The 20,967-nt window shown below is 49.3% G+C and overlaps 1 protein-coding gene across 1 annotated transcript in view; it reads left to right on the forward strand.

Moving 5' to 3' along the window:
• The window catches only part of FAN1 (FANCD2 and FANCI associated nuclease 1), a 38,456-nt gene continuing 17,489 nt past the window's right edge, over window positions 1-20,967 (forward strand). Inside the window, exons 1-9 of the mRNA XM_007128815.4 lie at window positions 1-271; window positions 958-2,364; window positions 5,002-5,142; window positions 8,067-8,268; window positions 9,825-10,058; window positions 14,504-14,635; window positions 16,072-16,180; window positions 17,303-17,422; window positions 20,743-20,907. Of these exons, the coding sequence (XP_007128877.1) occupies window positions 1,110-2,364; window positions 5,002-5,142; window positions 8,067-8,268; window positions 9,825-10,058; window positions 14,504-14,635; window positions 16,072-16,180; window positions 17,303-17,422; window positions 20,743-20,907 (2,358 nt within the window). The 5' untranslated portion in view covers window positions 1-271; window positions 958-1,109. The remainder of the gene's footprint in view (window positions 272-957; window positions 2,365-5,001; window positions 5,143-8,066; window positions 8,269-9,824; window positions 10,059-14,503; window positions 14,636-16,071; window positions 16,181-17,302; window positions 17,423-20,742; window positions 20,908-20,967) is intronic.

Below are 20,967 nucleotides of genomic sequence, written 5' to 3' on the forward strand. Positions count from 1 at the left end.
ACGCCTGTGTCTCCTCCCAGGAGACCGGCTTCCTCGGACACCAAATGCTCCCCGACCAGCAACCTGCCCACCTTCCCGGCGGCCCGCCTCCCCCTGGTGCGGAGAGTAGGAGGGGCAGAGTCTCGGTTGACCTCCGCCGGCTAAGCCTCCCTGGACCCGGGATGCCTTTAAGGTGGGAGGGAGGGGCGATCGATCGCTCGAGCCTCCTCTGACTGAGCCTGTGGCGGTCGAGCCGCGGGGATCTGCTGGGAATGCCTGGCGCGTGGAGCCGGTAGGATGCAGGGGGCGGCGGGGCCGGGGCCTCGGGCGCTGGGCTGGAGCCGGGGGAGAGCTGGTGTCTCGGGGCGGTGAGGCCGGGAGGGGGTGGGTTCGGGGACAGAAAGGGGGGAAAGGAGGGAGGAAGGGAGGGAGGGGGCGGGAGGAGGGCAGCCAGGCCGGCGGCGGAGCCCCAGGTGCTCATCCCAGGTGCGCATCCCAGGTGCGCGGTCGCGGCCCCGCGGGGAGGGCGGGTGGGGCTGAGTCCGAGCCTTAAGTTCTGCGGCCAGAGCTGCGTGGGGACGGCGGGGCGGGGGCGTCCAAGCATGTGGACAGATGCCCGAGATTTTGGGCGATTCTCTCTGCAGGCCTGTGAGGGCGGGATAGGCATTCTCTCTCCCGGAAAAAGTTAATGATAAGGTGCTTTAAAAAAGGACCTGGCATAGTCAGATGTTCCCTTTTTAAAAGGGCTGATTTTCGATCTTAAAGAGAAGTCTTAGAACTTATCCTCATGTCATTTCTCGGCTAAGGGACACACTGAGGTCGCGTGGACAGCTGAGAGTAGGCCTTGGTCCTATATTCCAAGCGCAGGGTTTTTCTCATCCCGTGAGATACTGCCATTGCACGTTTTGGAGTTTACTTACCCCCTCTGTTGTGGAATTCATAAAAATGCTATTAATCCACATGCGTTTTATTTTGTAGGGAGAAGAAACTGACTAAATGAATAACATGAAGTCCAGTAGAATCCCACTTTTTATTATTTCAATTCAGGGGAGTAAAAGTAAACCATTGCTATCTTTCCCTGGTGATTTCTTGTGTTTTACTACTTGAAACACCCAGCTTTTATAATACTCATGATGTCTGTAGGGAAATCCTCAAAAAAAAGACCTCGTAGAAGTTTATCAAGCAGCAAAACTAAAAAAAATGAATCTAACTCTATTATTGCGTTTTTTAACAATGTACCGCCTGTTAAACTTGCCTGCCCCATTTGTAGTAAAATGGTGCCAAGATACGACCTAAACCGTCACCTTGATGAAATGTGTGCTAACAACGGTGACATCACTCCAGCTGACCCTGGGCATGTTGGCTTAAGTTCAAATGTGTCCACAGTAGATTTGACCAATATTGCCTTAGAAGATGTAACGCCAGAGAAGTCACCATCAAAGATCAATTTAACCCCTGGCCAAAGTGATTCAGCAAAAATGGGCATAAAACAGAAGACCAGCCCCTATTTTAAGAGTGATGGTGATGCAGTGTGCAGAAATCAAGATGGGCTGAGACATCATAATGTGAAAGTCATCCCTCTGGGAAGCCTGTCATCTAAATTGTCCAGAAGATACATAAAGGCTAAAAGATCAATAGATAAGAATGAGGGATTCGCCAATCAGAGTCCACAGAATTCCTCGTCCACAGGAGTTAAGAGCCTGGATGATCAGTGTTCAGAGATGGAAGGCCAGGATCAGCTTTTGGAGAATAGTTCTCAAAAGGAAAACATGTTTGCCTGTAATTCTCTGGAGGAACCAAGCACTCCCGAGCATATTGTGGGAGGCTCTAAAATAATGGAAGCTGAAGGCCAAACGGCTGCCCAGGAATGTGGGAGATCAACTCTCACCCCCACCTTCTCAGATAATGCTCCCGTGTTACTTTCACCAGATTTAACTCTTGGGCATAAATTAAAGTCTGCTTCAGAGGACCATCTTGCAAAGCAGGAGAGTATCAAAGGAACAGATGATAAAGGTGTTGAAAACTGTGAAGCAGGTGGTTGTGAAGAGGTAAAAATGACTTTTGTTTCACAAGCTCCAACCCAGTCATCACATTGGGAGGCAAAGTCTCATAATTCTACACACGATGCTTCTATATGGAGTGACAGCCAAGCACTTCCTCCAGAAGGTGACAGTGGCTTAAAGAATGAAATCACTGACCGAATTCCTCTGGAGCAGGGGTCAAGCTGTGATGTTTCCTGTGTAACAAGTCCAGCACCACTGGACCATCCATACTACCTTCAGAGTTTCCTCGTGGTGCTGAAAGCCGTGTTTGAGAATGAAGAAGACAGGATGCTCTTTGATGAACACGAGAAGGGCGTTATAACTAAATTTCATCAATTATCAGGTATCTTGAACCTGTTTGCTTTCGAGGCTTTGTTTCCCCTTTGCTGCCCTGATTTGGTCTGAGGTGTGATGGGCAGAAATCTCATGACCACAAGCAGTCAGTGTGGTTTTGGGAGTCCCCTGGGGGTACTCATGGGAATCACAGCCAATGAGAGTTCAGCTAGAGAAAGATATGCCTGTAAAAGAGACAAGATTTTTGGGCCTGGTGATGTCTGCTTCTGCAGTGTCATCCTTACAAGCTGTACTTTAGTTGTAGTGGAAGCAGCTGTTTGTCCTGTTTTTGTATATTTGATGGTTGTAAAACAACCTTTCCCAGATTAGAAGAAAAAAATACAGTGTGATTTAGGAAAGTGTACTTTGCATTTCGGGCACGTAATCAAGCTGACTGTTAGGTGGTTTTGTTGTTTTTGCAGGCCATTTCCTCAAAAATGAAAATAAAATACAGGGGAAAAAAACAAACCAAGGTATACTCAGGCATATTTTTTTCCTCCAACAATATTTTAGTTGCCTGGACTCTGCCTTTTAAAGTCAGGGTGTGCAGGAAGTGGAAACTTTCAAGCTAAATTGATAATTAAAAACTTTTTTGGTGTTTTTTTTTTTTTTTTTTTTCTTTTTTAATTTTGTAAATTAGTACGTTTAAAAACATGCCTCAGTTCCTTGGCAGCCGGCGGTGGCTCTGAGCCAGTAGTGCAGGTTTGGAGCAAGAGCCCCCCCTTGATGGCTGCTCATCCAAAGGGCCTTGATGGCTCTGTGCAACTGAGTCCCTCCCGAGTAGGAAAAGCTTACTTGGGGGCCACGCTGACCTCTAGTAATAGTAGCAGGTCTGAGTCCCAGTAGAGTAAAAAAAAGAAATCCTGAGTGTTACCAATAATGGTTAAGAGAAAGGCTTCGGTTTTACATTCACACAAGGAAACTGGCTCTGCTTGTGTTACTTTTTAACATGTGGGTGATACTTCTCTGCACAGTTCTTTTTTTTTTTAACATATTAAAAAAATATTTTTCTTTTCTTTTTTATAAATTTATGTTTGGTTGCATTGGGTCTTCGTTGCTGCGCGCAGGCTTTCTCTAGTTGCGGCAAGCCGGGATTACTCTTCGTTGCGGTGCGCGGGCTTCTCATTGCGGTGGCTTCTCTTGTTGCTGAGTACGGGCTCCAGGCGCGTGGGCTTCAGCAGTTGTGGCTTGCGGGCTCAGCAGTTGTGTTGCACGGGCTTAGTTGCTCCGCGGCATGTGGGATCCTCCCGGACCAGGGCTCGAACCCATGTCCCCTGCATTAGCAGGTGGATTCTTAACCACTGTGCTACCAGGGAAGCCCTTTGCACAGTTTTATAAAGTGTCCACACAGCTTCCATCTCTACTTGTACTGGCCTCCCCTGACGTGGGTGTGAATGACCCCGACTGACTGTCGTATCCAGGGTGGTCACAGATCTTTCGTTGGGTGCTGCTTGCATTCATGTGAGCATTTGTTTGAATAGCTGGTGGCCCCTGGCTTCAGTATGATTGAGAAGCAGGAGCAGTTTCCTAGTGTAAGTTCTGCAGATTCTTGTGGCTTGCTCTCCACAGAGAATCATCTACAGTGTCTCTGTTGTAAAAACAACTACTGCAAGTCGATTTTGCCTCTTTAAAGAAAAAAGGGAAATAGGGCTTCCCTGGTGGCGCAGTGGTTGAGAATCCTCCTGCCGATGCAGGGGACACGGGGTGCTCGTGCCCCGGTCTGGGAAGATCCCACGTGCCGCGGAGCGGCTGGGCCCGTGAGCCATGGCCGCTGAGCCTGCGCGTCCGGAGCCTGTGCTTCGCAACGGGAGAGGCCACAACAGTGAGAGGCCCGCGTACCGCAAAAAAAAAAAAAAAAAAAAAAAAGGAAATAAATGTTGAAGATGTAACAACTGGACCGCCAGGGAAGTCCCCATACCATTTTAGAGTTAGAAATTTAAAGATAATTTGGGTAATAGGAAAACTTGAGACCAGATTAATTAAATAGCTTGGTGGAGATCACTGCCTTAGAGATGGCCACCCCACTAAAGCTAGACTTTTTTTGGAAAATTCTTTTCAGATGATTTTCAGCCAAAAATAGAACAATGTATATTAAACCGAAAGGAGAGAACAAAATAACTGGAACCCTGGGGGGTTTCTCTTGAGGGAGTAGAAATGTTGGCTAGAAAGTGGGGAGCCCGGGTCTTAAGTTTTTAAATGGCCAATAATCATTACCAACTTTGGAACTTTTTTTATGGTTTATACACTAATTATTGAATACCTCATCGTGTTTAATCTTTTCACCAACTTTGGGAAGGTGGTGTTACTGCCCACCCCTCCTTCCTTTTTATAACAGAAGAGAGAAGGGAGTCTCAGTTCCAAAGACTTGCATAACTGGGGGGGCAGGGCTGGCTTTGTGTCCTCCTGCTCCTCCTGTCCTGTGGTGACAGGCATACAGGCCAAGGAGGCATCCCCACGGGACTCTGTATTTGAAATAAGTTACGTCTTCCTAAGGAAGAAAATGATTTTCTTGGAAGATCTGTTGAGTCAGCCTCTGTGTATTTCTAACAGCCTGTTTTACTCACCTCAGTTTACAAAAGTAAATTATAGTATATGTTTTCAAGAAGAAATAGAAGGTTTTCCACTATTTTTCTTAACTTTGTTCCAGCTAGCGGTCAGAAGTTATATGTCAGACTTTTTCAACGTAAATTCGGCTGGATTAAGAGGAACAAGCTGGAATATGAAGAGATCTCCGCTGACTTAACGCCGGTGGTTAGAGAGTTGACGTGCGCAGGCTTCCTGCAGACGGGTACGGTTTGTCCAGGGGAACCAAAGTGAAAATCCGACGTAGGGAATCCAGTTTCTGCAAAATGAGGGTGATGTGAATTCGGTGTCATCTCCTGATTGGTGCCTGATAAATAGTAATTGTGTATGTCTTTTTAAATTGAGTTTTGAATCTTCTTAGGACAACAAATTATTCATGTGTTGTTAAAGTCATCCTCAGCCTGAGTTAAGACTCCTAGGATAACAAAAGTTTGCCTGCTGCTGCGTTCTGATGGTCCCAGGCCTAGTCCCGTAAAGTCACCGAGGGATAGATGGGTGGCTGGGTCCACAGGGGAAACTCATCCCTCCTGGCTCTCCTTCCAGCAAGAGCTTGACTCATCTTACCCAGTTTTCTCATCTTTATGATGGAACAAAGCTGGTTTGTTTGAAGCTAGTATCACCTCTAAAACCTTAATTTGCCCCCCATGCACACACAGACAGCTCTTATAATTTGTAGGTTGATTGTCTCAGGAATTGTTTCACTGATTTAAGCCCATGTGAATATGAGATAACCTTGGTTGTCTCATCAGGAGCTTTCATTAGGTACCTACATGTGTTGAGTACAATATTGTACTGGAAACGTGGGTATAAGGAGGATGAAAGATGTGAGTCCTGGGTTCAAGTTGTTCACAGTTTAGACTGAAATAGGGGAATCAAGCCAAAGCCAGACGGTTTCTGTGCGGCAGAGTTTGTAGTGCAGAGCAGTAAGTAAGTGCAGTGAGGGTGACGTGGTGGGCCTGGCTGGGGGGCGTGGGGAGCCTTGGGGGAGAGGCCTGGAGGCTCCATGGATGTGAGGGATCAGGCAGCGGGACCCTGGGTTCCCTCACATCAGGCCATCAGGGGCACTGGAGAGCTTGTGTCCCCACCTGACCCGGAAGATTAGGTGCAGGTTCCAGAAATCTACAGGTGTAACAGGCAAGCCAGGTGAGCCTTGACTACCTTTATTTATTTTTAAATATATTTATTTATTTATATTTGGCCGCGTTGGGTCTTCGTTGCTGCATGCGGGCTTTCTCTAGTTGCGGCGAGCGGGGGCTACTCTTCGTTGGCTCACGGGCTCTGGAGCGCAGACTCAGTAGTTGTGGCTCGTGGGCTTAGTTGCTCCACGGCATGTGGGATCTTCCAGACCAGGGCTCGAACCCGTGTTCCCTGCATTGGCAGGTGGATTCTTAACCACTGCGCCACCAGGGAAGCCCTGAGCCTTGACTTACCTTTAAATGACAGTTAAGCAGCAAAAGCAGAACCCCAGTGGCCTAACGCTGCCCTCAGTCCCACCCAGGTCCCACCGTGGTCTGCACAGCCCAGTGGGGTGTAGCCCTGGCCGTGCCCTCACTCTGCTTCCTGGGTGTTCTGGCTGAGTGCACCCCTCTTTCAGAGCCTGTGCCTGCTCCCACTCGGCTCACCCCTTCATGTCATCCAGCTCTGCTCCGTGTCACCTTGTCAGGGACTTGCATGACCACCTAGTGTCAAATACGGCCACCTCCTGCCAGTCCAGTTTGCCTTGCCCAGCTTTGCTTTTCTTTCTTCTTTTTTCCTAATTCATTCTTCCTCCTTTTATTTATTTATTTTAAAAAATAATTTTATTGAAGTATAGTTGATTTACAGTGTTGTGTTAATTTCTGCTGTACAGCAAAGTGATTGTTATACATATATGTATTCTTTTTATATTCTTCTCCTTATGGTTTATCACAGGATATGGAATATAGTTCCCCGTGCTATACAGTAGGACCTTGTTGTTCATCCATCCTATATATAATAGTTTGCATCTGCTAATCCCAAACTCCCAATCCGTCCCTCCCACCCCCCTCCCCCTTGGCAACCACAAGTCTGTTCTCTATGTCTGTGATTCTGTTTCTGTTTCATAGATATGTTCATTTGTGTCATATTTTATTTTATTTTTATTTTATTATTTTTGTGTATAGTTGATTTACAGTGTTGTGTTAATTTCTGCTGTACAGCAAAGTGATTGTTATACATATATGTATTCTTTTTATATTCTTCTCCTTATGGTTTATCACAGGATATGGAATATAGTTCCCCCGCGACATGTGGGATCTTCCCGGACCGGGGCACGAACCCGTGTCCCCTGCATCGGCAGGTGGATTCTCAACTGCTGCACCACCAGGGAAGCCCTGTGTCATATTTTAGATTCCACATATAAGTGATATATGATAATCGTCTTTCTCTTTCTGACTTACTTCGCTTAATATGATCATCTCTAGGTCCGTCCATGTTGCTGCCAGCTTTGTTTTTCTTTGTAGCAGTTGTCACCCCTGACATATTTATTATGCTAGGAGATAAGCTCCCTGTGGGCACAGATGCAGTTTGTTCACTGTATGCCCTGGGCAGGTGCTACCTGGCAGGCAGTGTACACCCAGTGAGGACTTGCTGACTGGAGGAAGATGGCCCTGCCCTAAGCTGTGGATGCTGTGAAGGCAGAGACCAGCCAGCTCTGATTCATCTGCATCCCGGGGGTCAAGCTTGCTGTCTGGGTCCCCTAATAGGGTGATGTACACACGTGTGCCGAGCAAGTGACCCCATGAATGTCTTCTCAGCCCCAGGCCTGTGTGGAGAGAGGACAGCTGATGAACAGTTGACTCTGGCCTGCTCTGGAGAGGCCCAGCCGTAGGTTTTGTTGTGAGCGATATACCAGTGGCTATCCATGTGGGTCTTTATTTTATTCAGATTTTCTTTTACTTCTTAGTGAGAAGTTCTTTTGTTTTATAACCTTTGTGAAATACCTGTTTTCCATAATTTTTAACAATCAATTTGGCAAACTAAAATTTCTACAGTAGCATTTCATTTTATTTGCATGTAAGTGAGTTTTCTTCTTAAAGTAAATAAAGCTAGGAAACAGTAAGCTTATTTAAAACTACTTTTAAATTTTTTTTTTTTTTTTTAATATTTCAGAATCTGAGTTGCAAGAACTGTCTGAGGTGCTTGAGCTCCTTTCTGCTCCAGAACTGAAAGCCCTGGCAAAGACCTTCCACTTGGTGAATCCCAATGGGCAGAAGCAGCAGCTGGTAGATGCGTTTCTCAAATTGGCCAAACAGCCTTCAGTCTGCACTTGGTGCAAGAATCAGCCTGGCATTGGTGCAGTGATTTTGAAAAGGTTTTGTGGCTATTGTTATAGTAAAAGCATTTGAAATGTTGATAGCACGTATTTAATTTATTTTTATTTATTTATTTTTAGGCTGCGTTGGGTCTTCGTTGCTGCGCATGGGGTTTTCTCTAGTTGCAGAGAGTGGGGCTGCTCTTTGTTGCGGTGCGCAGGCTGTAGGTGCGCGGGCTTCAGTAGTTGTGGCACGAGGGCTCAGTAGTTGTGGCTCGTGGGCTCTAGAGCGCAGACTCAGTAGTTGTGGCGCACGGGCTTAGCTGCTCCACGGCATGTGGGATCTTCTCGGACCAGGGCTTGAACCTGTGTTCCCTGCATTGGCAGGTGGATTCTTAACCACTGCGCCACCAGGAAAGTCCCGATAGCACATATTAACTCTTAAGATAGGTGGTATGTGTTTTCAGATTGTAATTGTTTTTTTCAATTGCAGTTAGGTTGAGAAGGCGGTGAACCATTATTATAAAGACTGGATTCTTTCTTGGTTTATTATTCCCAATTCTTAAGATACCACACTGATTTCTAGGACCAAGAAAAATCAGGAGGCAAGAGATTAGAGGCACTAGGCCCTTGGCAAATTCTAATATTTTATTATTCAAGAAAAATGCAGTTTTAACTACTATTCTTATAGGAGTTTGGAATGGCGGTCCACTGGACCTCCTTGGGACTCTGCATGGAGATGGAGGAGGAGGGTGTTTTCTGGCAGTCTCTGTAGATGAATGGTCCTCAAGTAAATGGTGGTGTGATGGGAATCCCACCCCTGTGTCCTCTCGGCTCTGGTGGTGGCACTGATCTCTGCACGCCCCAGGGATGCAACTCTGCTTTTGGCTTAATAGCTTTTGAGCTGGTAGGAAAGTGTGAGGTCCTCCACTAGACCAGTGGCTCTCAACTGGGGGCAACTGTGCCCTCCAGGGGACACCTGGCGTCGTCTGGAGGCGTTTTCATTGTCATGACTAAGGTGGGTAGTGGGTGCTACTGGCATTTAGTGAACGGAGGCCATGGATGCAGCTGAGCATCCTCTAATTCACAGCCTGGGCATCCCACTCCCAGGAAAGAGTTACACGGCCTGGATGTCAATAGCGAAACCGTGCCGTGTGTGGTGTTGCAGTTGTTGGAGCCGGAGGGCCCTGGACTTAACATGCCGCCTTACCAAGAGCCTTTGGTAGTGACGTTCTACATAAATACCTATTATTTCATCTCAAGTGTCACTGGAGTCAAGATTTGAGAATTGCTAGTGTCAAATAGATAACACTTCTATGAGTTTTCCTGGTATTTCACATGTTCAGGACCAGCGTAAACCCTATCCTGCTCTGTTATTGAGGCAAACAGTGCGTGAAATCGTTTGCAGATACAGTTTCATCTAATCCTCACCGTGTTCCTAGGTGGGGCTCTGAGCCCCAGAGAGGTTAAGAAATGCTTCAAGTCACACAGTTGGAGGTGGGAGATTTGCTTCAGGCTTAGAATAATGCATGCTGTTTAGCTTGAAATAATTTGTGAAATCTGACATCCAAATGCTTAAAAGCCAGAAAGTTATTTCCATATTGTGTATTTTTCAGAGCTAAAGACTGGGCGGGACAGTCTCTGAGAGTGTGTAGAGACCCCCGGGCTGTGTTCTCCCGGGTCCTGCTGCTGTTTTCACTGACCCACGAAGTGGAAGAGGAGGAGGCGGCCTGTGGCGGGCAGGGCCAGCTTTCTACGGTGCTGCTGGTCAACCTTGGCCGCGTGGAGTTTCCCAGGTATACCGTCAGTCGGAAAACCCAAATCTTCCAGGATAGAGAGGACCTCATCAGGTAAGGGCGTGTTTGCTCTCTATGAAATCTGTGTATTTTAAAATTTATGTAGAAGGCTTTGTTATTATTTTTTGCCATCCACAACAGAAACATGAGTTCATAGCCAAAATCGTTTTTTAAAAAAATTTATTTATTTTTAAATTTTTGGCTGTGTTGGGTCTTTGTTGCTGCACGTGGGCTTTCTCTAGTTGCGGTGAGCGGGGGCTACTGTTAGTTGCGGTGCGCGGGCTTCTCGTTGCGGTGGCTTCTCTTGTTGCAGAGCACAGGCTCTAGGCGCACGGGCTTCAGTAATTGTGGCTCGCGGGCTCTGGAGCGCAGGCTCAGTAGTTGTGGCGCACGGGCTTCGTTGCTCCGTGGCATGTGGGAATCTCCCTGGGCCAGGGCTCGAACCTGTGTCCCCTGCATTGGCAAGCAGATTCTTAGGCACTGTGCCACCAGGGAAGTCCTCACTTTTGATTCTTGATTTAAGGTTTATGACTCAAATTTAGCAGAAATTGATTCTGATATTTGATTTTAGGAAAGTTGTTTAAGTGTTGTCTAGTATGTGCTTTAAAAAATAAACTATTTAGATTATTGTATCAAAACAGGGTCAGTATAAACTGATTTTAGCCCATTTTGCCGTAGTTATCAGGAAGTTCAATGTCCTATTTCTGTTCAGTTAGAATAACTTTTTTAGTAAATCTTCTAGTAAGAATATTTCTTCTGACTGTGTTTTCTTTTGTCTCATGTCCTTTTACGTCTTTGTTTTTAGTGACTTGGTGCTGTTCTCTTTGGTGAGAACTCTGAAGCCAGGTTCCAGTCTCTCTAATGGAACCATGAATCTACTCTGTGCCTCAGTTTCCTCATCTGCAAAATGGGGAGATAATAGTACATTCCCGCAGATCTGTGCCGATATGTGTAGCGTGCTTAGAGCCTGGCCTGTGGGGATTGCTCAGTGCGTCTTAGTGGTATAATTGTCATCATTACCGCGTATCTAAGGGAGGTTGCTTTTCAGTCCTATGGTTGACAAAACCATGGTTGACAAGTCCAGAAGTGGGGAGGCTAGGGAGAAAAAATAAACCATCACGTCTTTTTTTTAGAAAGTAGGTATCCTATAAATGTTAAATATAAGTCAAAATTCTTTTGTTATGCAGAGGGCTGTAGCACATAAATGAAATCTGATTGAAATGACTTCAGGAAGGGTGATTATACAGCACCAGTAACGTGAAACCTGGCCTGAGGAACCTTTCCCACCACCTTGGCACTTGAAATAATTGATCCTTTCTTTTCTTTTCTCATTTATTCAGTGCCCATGGGTTGAGTGTTGAGTACCTATTATGTGCCAGGTGGTGGAGTTGCAGTGTGAACAGATAGGGTCTTTGCTGCCGTGGGGTTATGTTTTACTGGGGAAGACGGGAAAGAAAACAGAATAATATGATAACTGTGGGGCAGGCTGGAGAAGTCCTTTGTAGATAGTGTGAGGCAGAGAGTGTCCCTGAAAGGTTGGAATTGAGGCTTGAGAATGAGGAGGAGCCGGTCCTGCAAGGGTCTGGGTGCCCTCATCCAGGCTCCGTGGGCAGGAGAGAGCTTGCTGATCTCCAGCCGGAACCTCAGGGGCCGTGTGAAGGGGAGGTTGGGCAGGACCGCAGGTCGGGGGACGCTGGGCCTCAGAGCCCTGGTGAGCCGACTGGGTCATATCCGCTGAGGATGGGGAGCTGGGGAAGGGGTTTAGGCAGGCGAGGGATCTGGTGCACGTTTTACAAAAGCGTCCCATGGAGTGGCGGCTGGGGGGCGGTAGGAGACTAATTGAGCGTTGGTGGTCCGGATGGAGGTCTTGGCTGGGCTGGCAGTGGCGGGCATTGTAGAGAAGTGAACGTGCGAGATGTTTTGGGGCAGAAAAGATGAGACTTGATTCTGATTACGTTGTGATTGTGATAGTGATTAGATTTGTGGGGAGGAAAGGAGTGAGTCAGGGATGACTCTGGAGTTTTGGCGTGGGTGGTGGTGCCATCAGATGAGATGGGGGACTTGGGGGGAGGGCTGGGATGCCGGGTGGGGATGCCCCCAGCTCCATGACTGAAGCTGCCCCGTGTGGTACTGGGCATGCCATCAGGAGCCCGGGAAGGAGCTCGGCCTGGAGAGGAATTGGAGTCACCAGCACACGGCCGGGGATGAGGTCCCCGAGGGAGAAGAGGAGGAAGGAGCTTGGCAGCCAGCGCCGAGGGGGTGGGCAGCATGGAGGTGCCGCCGGGAGGGCAGCAGGGAACCAGGGGTGTGTGTGGTGGGCGGACCTGGAGAAGAAGGTGTGTCAGGATGGGGCTCGATTGAACACTGGAGGAAAGGCAGTGAGGTCGAGTGGGATGGCCCATGGGGTGGGCGGTGGACGGCAGGAGCCGTGCGCAGGGAGGGGGAGGTCGGTTCCAATGGGCTTCGGAGAAGCAGCCCCTGCTGTGGCGGCCTGCGATGGCAGGGCGGTCTAGTTCCCTGGTGTCTTAAGGGTAGGAGATACTCGGGTGTGTATGTGTGTTTGTGCACGTGCACGTGTAGATAAACCCATAGAAAGGGCGAGGCAGATGGTGGAGTGGGGGGGGACCCCCCTGGGACCCGGAGCACCTGCGGGAGGACTGGGGTGTGGGCAGGGCTGAGGCTGCCGTGGTGGAGGCTGGGGACCCCTCGAGCAGGGCTGGGCCGAGGTGTGCGAGCATGTGCCGAAACCAGCCGGCCTGGCTCTGCGATCGTCTTCAGCGTGATGAGGGGAGTTGGTGCAGGCCCAGAGGAGTGAGCGGCCAGGGCACCCCGACCAGGGTGGGGCTGTGGCCAGTGTGTGTTCTTCCCCGGGCCGGGGGCCGCTTGCCCCGGGCGTGGTCCGTGAGCCTGCAGGATGGGAGGCGCTATGGCTGGGACAGGGGCCGTGCTGGAGGTGGGGCCTTGGTGAAGGTGGGGGAGTTGCTGTCAGCAGTGAACGAGCTGGAAGGATTGGGGGCGGGGGTCAGTGGAGGAGATGCTCGAAGTCAGCATCTTGAGGGTGACTCGGTCCATCAGGGACAGAAGGTCTCAGTGGCCACGGGCACGTGGGTGGCTGAGAAGAGGTTGGAGAATCGTGTTATAGGGGAGGAAGGAGGTGGAGAATTCTGAAGTCGTGGCCATCGTGGCGGAAGACCCAGGGAGACCAAGGCAGAGGGGACGGGGACAGGGGTGGGGGGCGCTGGCAGGTGCCCGCAAGGAGGAGGCGTGGGCTTCGGAGGTGGAGGCTTTCAAGGAGGGAAGGAGTATTTGGTGGTGCAGGTGGGAGGGAGGAGGATGCTTCCATCCGTGTGGGCCCTGAGTGAGGAGAGCTGTCCCTGCTTGAGGGGGGCTGTGGGGAAGCCGTGCTTTCAGCCAGGTGTAGGGAAGGCAGGAGACAGAGGTTGGGGTGCAGAAGGGATGCTGTTCTTGGCAGTGCGGGGGTGGGGGTGAGGTTTGGGAGACGGGAGGGAGGGCTGGTGACTGTGCAGGCGGCGATGGCGGCACCGTGGGGCTGGCGCTGGGCTTGATGGGCTCGTGAAGAGGGGGCTTGGTTCAGGTGGGCGGGAGGGCGCTCCTGCCGGGCGGGCCAACCTCCGGGCACCCTCTCCCTGTTTCTCTTTCCTTATCGACCTTAGAATTGTCCAGTTGCACATTATAAGAGAGTTAGATCGAAGAGTTCATGAGCAAATTTTTATATTTAGAGGCCATTTCTTATACTCTTTTTAAAAAAAAAATTATTTTATTCAAGTATAGTTGATTTACAATGTTAATTTTTGCTGTACAGCAAAGTGATTCAGTTCTACATATATCTTTTACTCTTATGTGATAGTATTTGCACATATTGCTCGTGCATGCTTTTTCTTTTAAGTGTGAGTCCAGAACACAATGACTGTGCCCTCGAAGCGTTAGAGAACTGATTGGGTGAATGTCTCAGGTGCACTGAGAAGTTGACTTTCTTCACGTAAGTGTGTTCATAACACTTCAGCATTGTCGTCTCCCAAGGACTGTCCCTGAAGTTATTTTTGAAAATCCCAAATAGTTCTCTTAGCTCGGGCAGCATCCCTCTGGCTATATCTCTGGCTCAATGATTAAATTACCAAATCTACGCTTGTGTGTAATTCTGAAGTCAGTTACCTGTTTACAAGGTTGCCAGATTGCTGAATCAATGAATGAATGGATGAGCACTAAAGGTCAGAAAGGAAGCACGGATCAGGATTACATGCATATAATGGGATGTGTTATGTAATAGTGCGGTGTGAATGTTTTCATCTTTCTGGTTGGGTAGCCTGTCTCAATTCTTCTAGGCCACTCCTGTGGGGTAATACGTCAAATTATTACTGAGGTAAAAATGTAACGCTCGTATTTTCAAAAGCAGAGTTAGATGTGGTGGGCAGGATGTGGAATTTTGTGTCAGTGCTCGTTCACCCCTGAAGCTTGGATGGCCTGGTCCCCCCCCGCAGGTACGCAGCGGCCGCGCACATGCTGAACGACATCTCCACTGCGATGGCCAGCGGATCCTGGGAGGAAGCCAGGGAACTCGCTCAGCGTGCAAAGCAGGATTGGGATGGACTGAAAGACCACCCGTCCCTGAGGTGAAGTGGTTCTCGGGTCCCTGTCAAAGTTTACTGACTAGCCGAGTTGTTCTAACTGCTTAAGGTCTTTCTTTTCATGAAGAGCACACTCCTTTCGTTTTGTGGTGAAACCAACATGTGCAGTTGAATTTCCTCCTTGCTTTGGGTGGAGTCAAAGTGCTGGGTGAATAGGAGGGCATGTCTGGAGGTTTGGAGTGACCTTATACACTTGGTCCCTGTGTGGCAGACAGTAGCTTGCCGCCTTTGGGTGGGCTGGCCTCTCTGGGGGTTGGTCAGCTGAATTTAACCGTGGGGGAAGCCCAGCCGCAGGACAGAAGCTGTGGGAACTGTGCCAAGTGTCTTCTTTCTGCAGGAAATTCCAGCAGCTGTAAAATTCTGAAAAAGAAAATGAACATTTACTTTGAAAGTTCAAGTACACAGCATGTGATCCTTCATTTTGTTTGGTTTAATAAATGTTAAACATATTCCATATGGTTAAGAGAATTTTTCCTTTCTTTGTTACACAGTGATGAGAAAAATTAGTATTATTAAATATCTTTTTCAAAAAAACATTTGGAACTGAAGTCTGTGCAGAAATAATATGGACTTAAAAACCATAGCCAGGAAAATGGCGTTTACTGTTAAGAAAAAATAACTGAATATTTTGTCCATATTTTGTTTGGGAGTAACTCAGACAAAATTGAGCCATTTACTTAAAGGCCTTTCTAGAAAGGAGACGACCAAGCGACTTCTTACCCTCTGATGTGCACGTACATTGGAGGATTAAGATAATTCAGGAAAATTTGTTAACATTTCTCAGACCAAACAGAAGAAAAATGTTTAAAACAAGTTAATAGGTGATTTTGTTTGTTTAAAAAAAAGAAAAGACCTCGTGGTCAAGAAGTTGGGTTCCCGTCAGACAGAGGTTGGTAGCCTCTTCCGTGGAGGGCCAGCTGGGCAGTGGTCAGGCTCTGCCAGCCACATGCTCACTGGCCTCTGCTGTCCTGCTGTGAACGCGCCTGCTGCCCCCCCCACGCCACCCCCCCCCAACGAGTGGGCGGGGCTGTCCCAATGCAGGTGTGTTTGCAGACACCGAAATGTGAGTTTCATGTAATTTTCACAGGCCACAGACTATTTTTCTCCTTTTGACTTATTTTAATCATTTAGAAATGTGGAAATCACCCTGGGTTTGTATAAAATCAGGTGGGGGCCCTGCGTCTGGCCCGAGGGTGGGCGTTTGCTGACCTCCAGCTCTCATTTCACGCCACTGTCTGGGGGAGCTTGGAAGGGTGGCTGTGAGAGCGTAGATTTGTGGTGTAGAAAACTGCACACGACAGGCAGTGTTCAGAATATATCTTCTTAAAAGGTAGGAATTCAGTCTGCTTTGTCACTTCTTGTGATTCTCTTACAATAGATAAACCAAAGCACTGAACTGCTGGTGTCTGTCTTTGTTCTAGATACCACGAGAAATTACCACTCTTTCTCCGGTGTTTTACCGTTGGTTGGGTTTATACGAGGATTTTGTCCCGAACCGTTGAAATACTGCAGAGACTTCACATGTACGAGGTGAGTGCACAAGCCCCCGCCCCCGGCTCTTACTGAGGGGGGCCTGCCTGGCTCTTGACTTCCCCCAAGTACTTGGTCAGCACACAGCGATGCGACGAGGGCCTGCTTCCCGTGGGCACCTGCCATATCCTGGTCAGTAGGAAGACGGCCGAGGGCGACCTGCTGTTCCGCCAGCTGTGAGCTGACGCCTGTGCGCCAGGATGGCCAGGTGACGGTCAGAGCCCTGCAGGGAGCCGCTGATGGTCTCTGCAGCCGGAGCTTAGCTGCCGTCAGAACCCCCTGTGTGACAGGGAGGGTCTCCCCAAACCCCTGAGGCAGAAACCTCACCTCTGCTTGTGTTTCCCTGGCAGCAGTAGTGGACGGTCTGGAAATAATTTATAATCACGAATGAGAAGTTCGGTCTTATCCCTCCTCGTATTTAACATTGTGAGATTGCTGGAGTTAGCTTCTGTTGTGTTGACACTTGTGTGATTGAAACATGGTGTTTTACAAAGAGAATGTGCTAGGGCTGGGCCAGTGGGGCCCCCAAGAGGGGTCTGTGGACCCGCCCCAGAGGCCCTGTGGGGTTGGCTTCAGGGAATCTGCGAGTGTGTCTATGGGGTTTGTGCCTTTTTCTCAGGAGATGCATTAGATCCTTCAAAGAGATCCGGGAACCACCAAAGATGAACATGAAGCATGACCAGTAAACCTAGACCAGAAAGTCCCCCTGTTGAGGTGGGGTGTTTGGGTGAAGACCCCCTCATTCCTGTCCTGCCCCCTGCCCGTCACAGCCTCGGCCCTGTGACCGGCTGGGTTCCTAGAAGCACATGGGCCTGCAGCCCAGCCACTGCTCCTGCCCAGAGTCTGGCTGCGTCCGGCCTGCGCTGCCGACCTGGTTTGCAGAGAGTGCTGAGCTGCACAAGGTGGCGGGGGGCCTGGTGAGAAGTAGGGGGCACCTCCGGAGCTCAGGCCACTCCCGAGGGACGTCCCAGGGTCCCTCTTGGCAGTCCGGGTCCTGAGCCTTACTTTACAGTGGAGAGGGATGCTGTACAGATATACTTTGACAATTTTCCTGACTACTCAGTATAATGGCAGACTCTTGGTGTGTAGGTGTCTAATGCGCGTCCCTTGTTGTTGCCACAGGAAGCCGTCAAGGAGCTTGAAAACCTTTTGTCCCAGAAAGTGTACTGTCCTGACAGCAGAGGCCGGTGGTGGGACCGGCTGGCTCTCAACTTGCACCAGCACCTGAAGCGCCTGGAGCCGGTACTCAGCCGCGGGAGCCGCCCAGCCTTTGTTCAGTTTGGCATACATTTAAAAATATAGCAAACTGTTAATACCTTAAAAATCTAAATGTAATTAGAAGGTTGACTTTTTTTTTTAACTTTTATTTTATATTGGACTATGGTTGATTTAGAACATTGGTTTCTTTTTTTAAAAATTAATTAATTTTTAAATTTTTGGCTGCATTGGGTCTTCGTTGCTATGTGCAGGCTTTCTCTAGTTATGGTGAACGGGGGCTACTCTTTGTTGCGGTGCGCGGGCTTCTCATTGCGGTGGCTTCTCTTGTTGCGGAGCACGGGCTCTAGGCACAGGGGCTTCAGTAGTTGTGGCTCGCGGGCTCTAGAGCGCAGGCTCAGTAGTTGTGGCACACGGGCTTAGTTGCTCTGTGGCATGAGGGATCTTCCCAGACCAGGGCTCGAACTCGTGTCCCCTGCATTGGCAGGCGGATTCTTTTTTTTTTTAGATGAGAGTGAGTTTATTGAGAACAAAGAGCAGAGTTAGTGAGGGGCGCTGCAAATACAGCTGGCCGACTTCCTGATAGACCAGGGAGAACCAACCGTCAGGCAGATTCTAAACTGTGCCACCAGGGAAGCCCCTGGTTTCTTTTTTTTTTAATTTTTATTTTATATTGGACTGTGGTTGATTTACAACGTTGATTTCTTAAACATCCTTCTTTGTCCGTGTTCTTCCAACCCCAGAAGAAGTAGCAGGGGCGCGAACATGGGGGCGACAGTGGGGTTGGTGGGTGTGTCGGCAGCGGCTCGTGTTGGGATTCAGGGATGAAGTTCTAGGGGTGGAGGGAGCTGGAGGGTTAGATGTGTCCGCCTTCACACAGTTTTGGAAATGGTGGTTGTATTCACTGGTTGCCCAGGGCCTCCTGGTAGAAAGATGGATGGAAGGCGTTCCTCCCACCCTGAGACGTGGTGTCTGACTCAGCAGGGCGGGCACCTTCCCTTCCAGGCGCTGCCTTCTCTGTGGCAGGGACCTTGTGAGTCCGAGGGCACGATGGCTGCCAGCTGCTGCAGCCAGCAGGGCGGGGCCTCCCGAGGTGGTGACAGTAGCCCTCTGTGTGGCCACCTGCGGTCCCCTGTCCCTGCCAACCTCGTGTTTGCATTGAACAGAGGGCACTACGGCTCTGGGAGCTTTTGTTTTTCCAGGGGCAGGTCAACTGAATCAGGATGATGGAGGGCTGGAAAATTTGACCACGGGGGTGGATGATGACGTACTATTTTTACTGCCTTAACCTGAAAAGGTGCCTTGTTACCTCAAGTGCTTCCAGCCGGGAGAGCTGTTTCCTCTCCTGCAGGCGGGTGTGGTGCTCCCCGCCTGGCGCTGATTCGGGCTGACAGGGCAGGAGAGACCTCTGGTGGCCCCTCACCTAGCGTGGACAGAGGGTGTGTGTGCACTGCCTGTCTCTTTCATTGAAATAAAGGTTCCAAAGAGTTGATAGACTTTCCCCTTGCTCGGATCTGCTGATAGGAGCATTCACTCATACTCCGAGGTTATCTTTGAGACAGATGGAAAACCCTGGTTCCTTTTCGCCTTTTCCCAAGAATCTTCCTGGCCATGCTCATAACCCCTGTTATTTTGTCACCGTTCCTTCCCTTCTCCACATCAGTCTCCAGGGAGGGCACCTGCCAGCCCAGCAGAGGCTCATGCCTGCAGGTGCCCAGCAGCCGGCCAGGCCAGGCTAAGCCCGAGGCCGCCCCTCCCTGCGGCCCGCCCGGCTCCCACGGGGCTACAGAGCCGGCGGCAGGGCCTCATTCTCTGCTTGATTCCTCTGGACCACCCCACTCTGATGGCCTCATCTTCACTGATTTTCAGGGCTTTTAAAAAACTTTTTATTCTTTTATTGTAGTAAATATATATAACAAAGAAAACTTGCAGTTTAACCATCTCTAGGTATACAGTTCAGTGGCGTGAATTATACAGCTGATCCTTGAACAACTCGGGGATCGGGGTGCCGACCCCCCCCTGCCCCCGCACAGTCAGAAATCCACGGATAACTTTGTAGTTGGCCCTCCATTTCTGAGGTCCTGTATCTGCAGATCCAACCAGCTGTGGACCGTGCAGTGCTGTAGTCTTTATTGGAAGAAATCTGTGCATATGTGGGCCCGAGCAGTTCAAAACCGTGTTGTTGAAACATCATCACTGTCTGTTCCCCAAATTTTTCATCCTCCAAACAGACTCTGCTCCTGTAAAACAGTTACTCCTGTTCCCTCCTGCCCCAGTTCCTGGTTACCTCTAATCTGCTTCTGTCTCTAGGAATCTGCCTGTTCTGGGTATTTCCATGAAATACCCAGAAGTGGAATCATGGAATCTTTGTCCTTTTGTGCCTGGCTTATTTCACTCAGCATAACGTCCTCAAGGCTCATCCATGTTGTAGCAGGTGTCAGAATGTCCTTCCCTTTCAAGGCTGAATAATACTCCATTGTGTATACTCCGTTGTTTAAACGGACTACGTTGTGTTGATCCATCCATCTGTCAATGGACACTTGGGTTGTTTCCACTTTTTGGCTGTTGTGAATAGCACTACTGTGTACAAATATCTGTTTGAAACTCTGCTTTCAGTTGTGGTGGGCGTGTACCTGGACGTGAGGTTGCTGGGTCACGTGGTAATTCCACGTATGACTTTGTGAGGAACTGCCAAACTGTTTTTCACAGTATTTGGGTCATTTTTCCATTGTTGCCAGCAAAGCATGAGGGCTCCGATTTCTCCCATATGCCCGCCAACACTTTTTATTGTCCATTTTTCTGAGTACAGTCATCCTAGTGGATGTGAAGTGGTATCCCATGTAGTTTTCAGTATTTTTGTTTATTTGTCCAGCCCTGAATAACCTTAGAAAATGCATAACTCCTTCAAACCTAAGATTCTTCTCCCTATATATGAGGCTCCCTGGGACTGGGAGGTGGTCAGACGGCCGGGCTCCTGCCCTAGAGGTGCCTGCTCTGCATTCCGAGCCCCTGGGTGCCCCGAGCGCCCCCCAGACCAGGTCCCTCTCCCCAGCCTCCTCCGTCTCCTGAGGGTGTGGCAGCTGAGATCGACTGTGTCCACATGTGTGACCAGGACATAGTGTCAGGAGCACGGCTGCTTGTGCCCCAGACATTTGCATCAGGCTCTGTGCTTCTTCTGTGCTCGGCATGGGACCTAAGGGAATGTCCTTGTCTCTGGAAGGGCTGCTTTGCCCACCACTAATTAGCAAAATGAATGATTAATTAACAGTGGGGTTTCCCATCACGTGAAATGAGGGGATGCTGCACAGGGACTTCAGGACCCTGACAGGCGCCGTGCTCTTTGCTAGGCCATCAAGTGCATCACAGCAGGGCTGGCGGATCCGGACGTGCGGACAGGCCACCGCCTCTCGCTGTATCAGAGGGCTGTGCGCCTGCGGGCCTCTCCCAGCTGCCAGAAGTACGCGCACCTCTTCCGTCAGCTCCCAGAAGTCACTGTGGATGATGTCAAACATGTAAGTAAATATTCTCGGGGCACTTGAGGTGCATTTTTGTTTTTATTCCTGAGCACAGCC

Source organism: Physeter macrocephalus, chromosome 11 (assembly GCF_002837175.3).
Source record: "Physeter macrocephalus isolate SW-GA chromosome 11, ASM283717v5, whole genome shotgun sequence".
Taxonomy (NCBI): Eukaryota; Metazoa; Chordata; class Mammalia; order Artiodactyla; family Physeteridae; genus Physeter; species Physeter macrocephalus.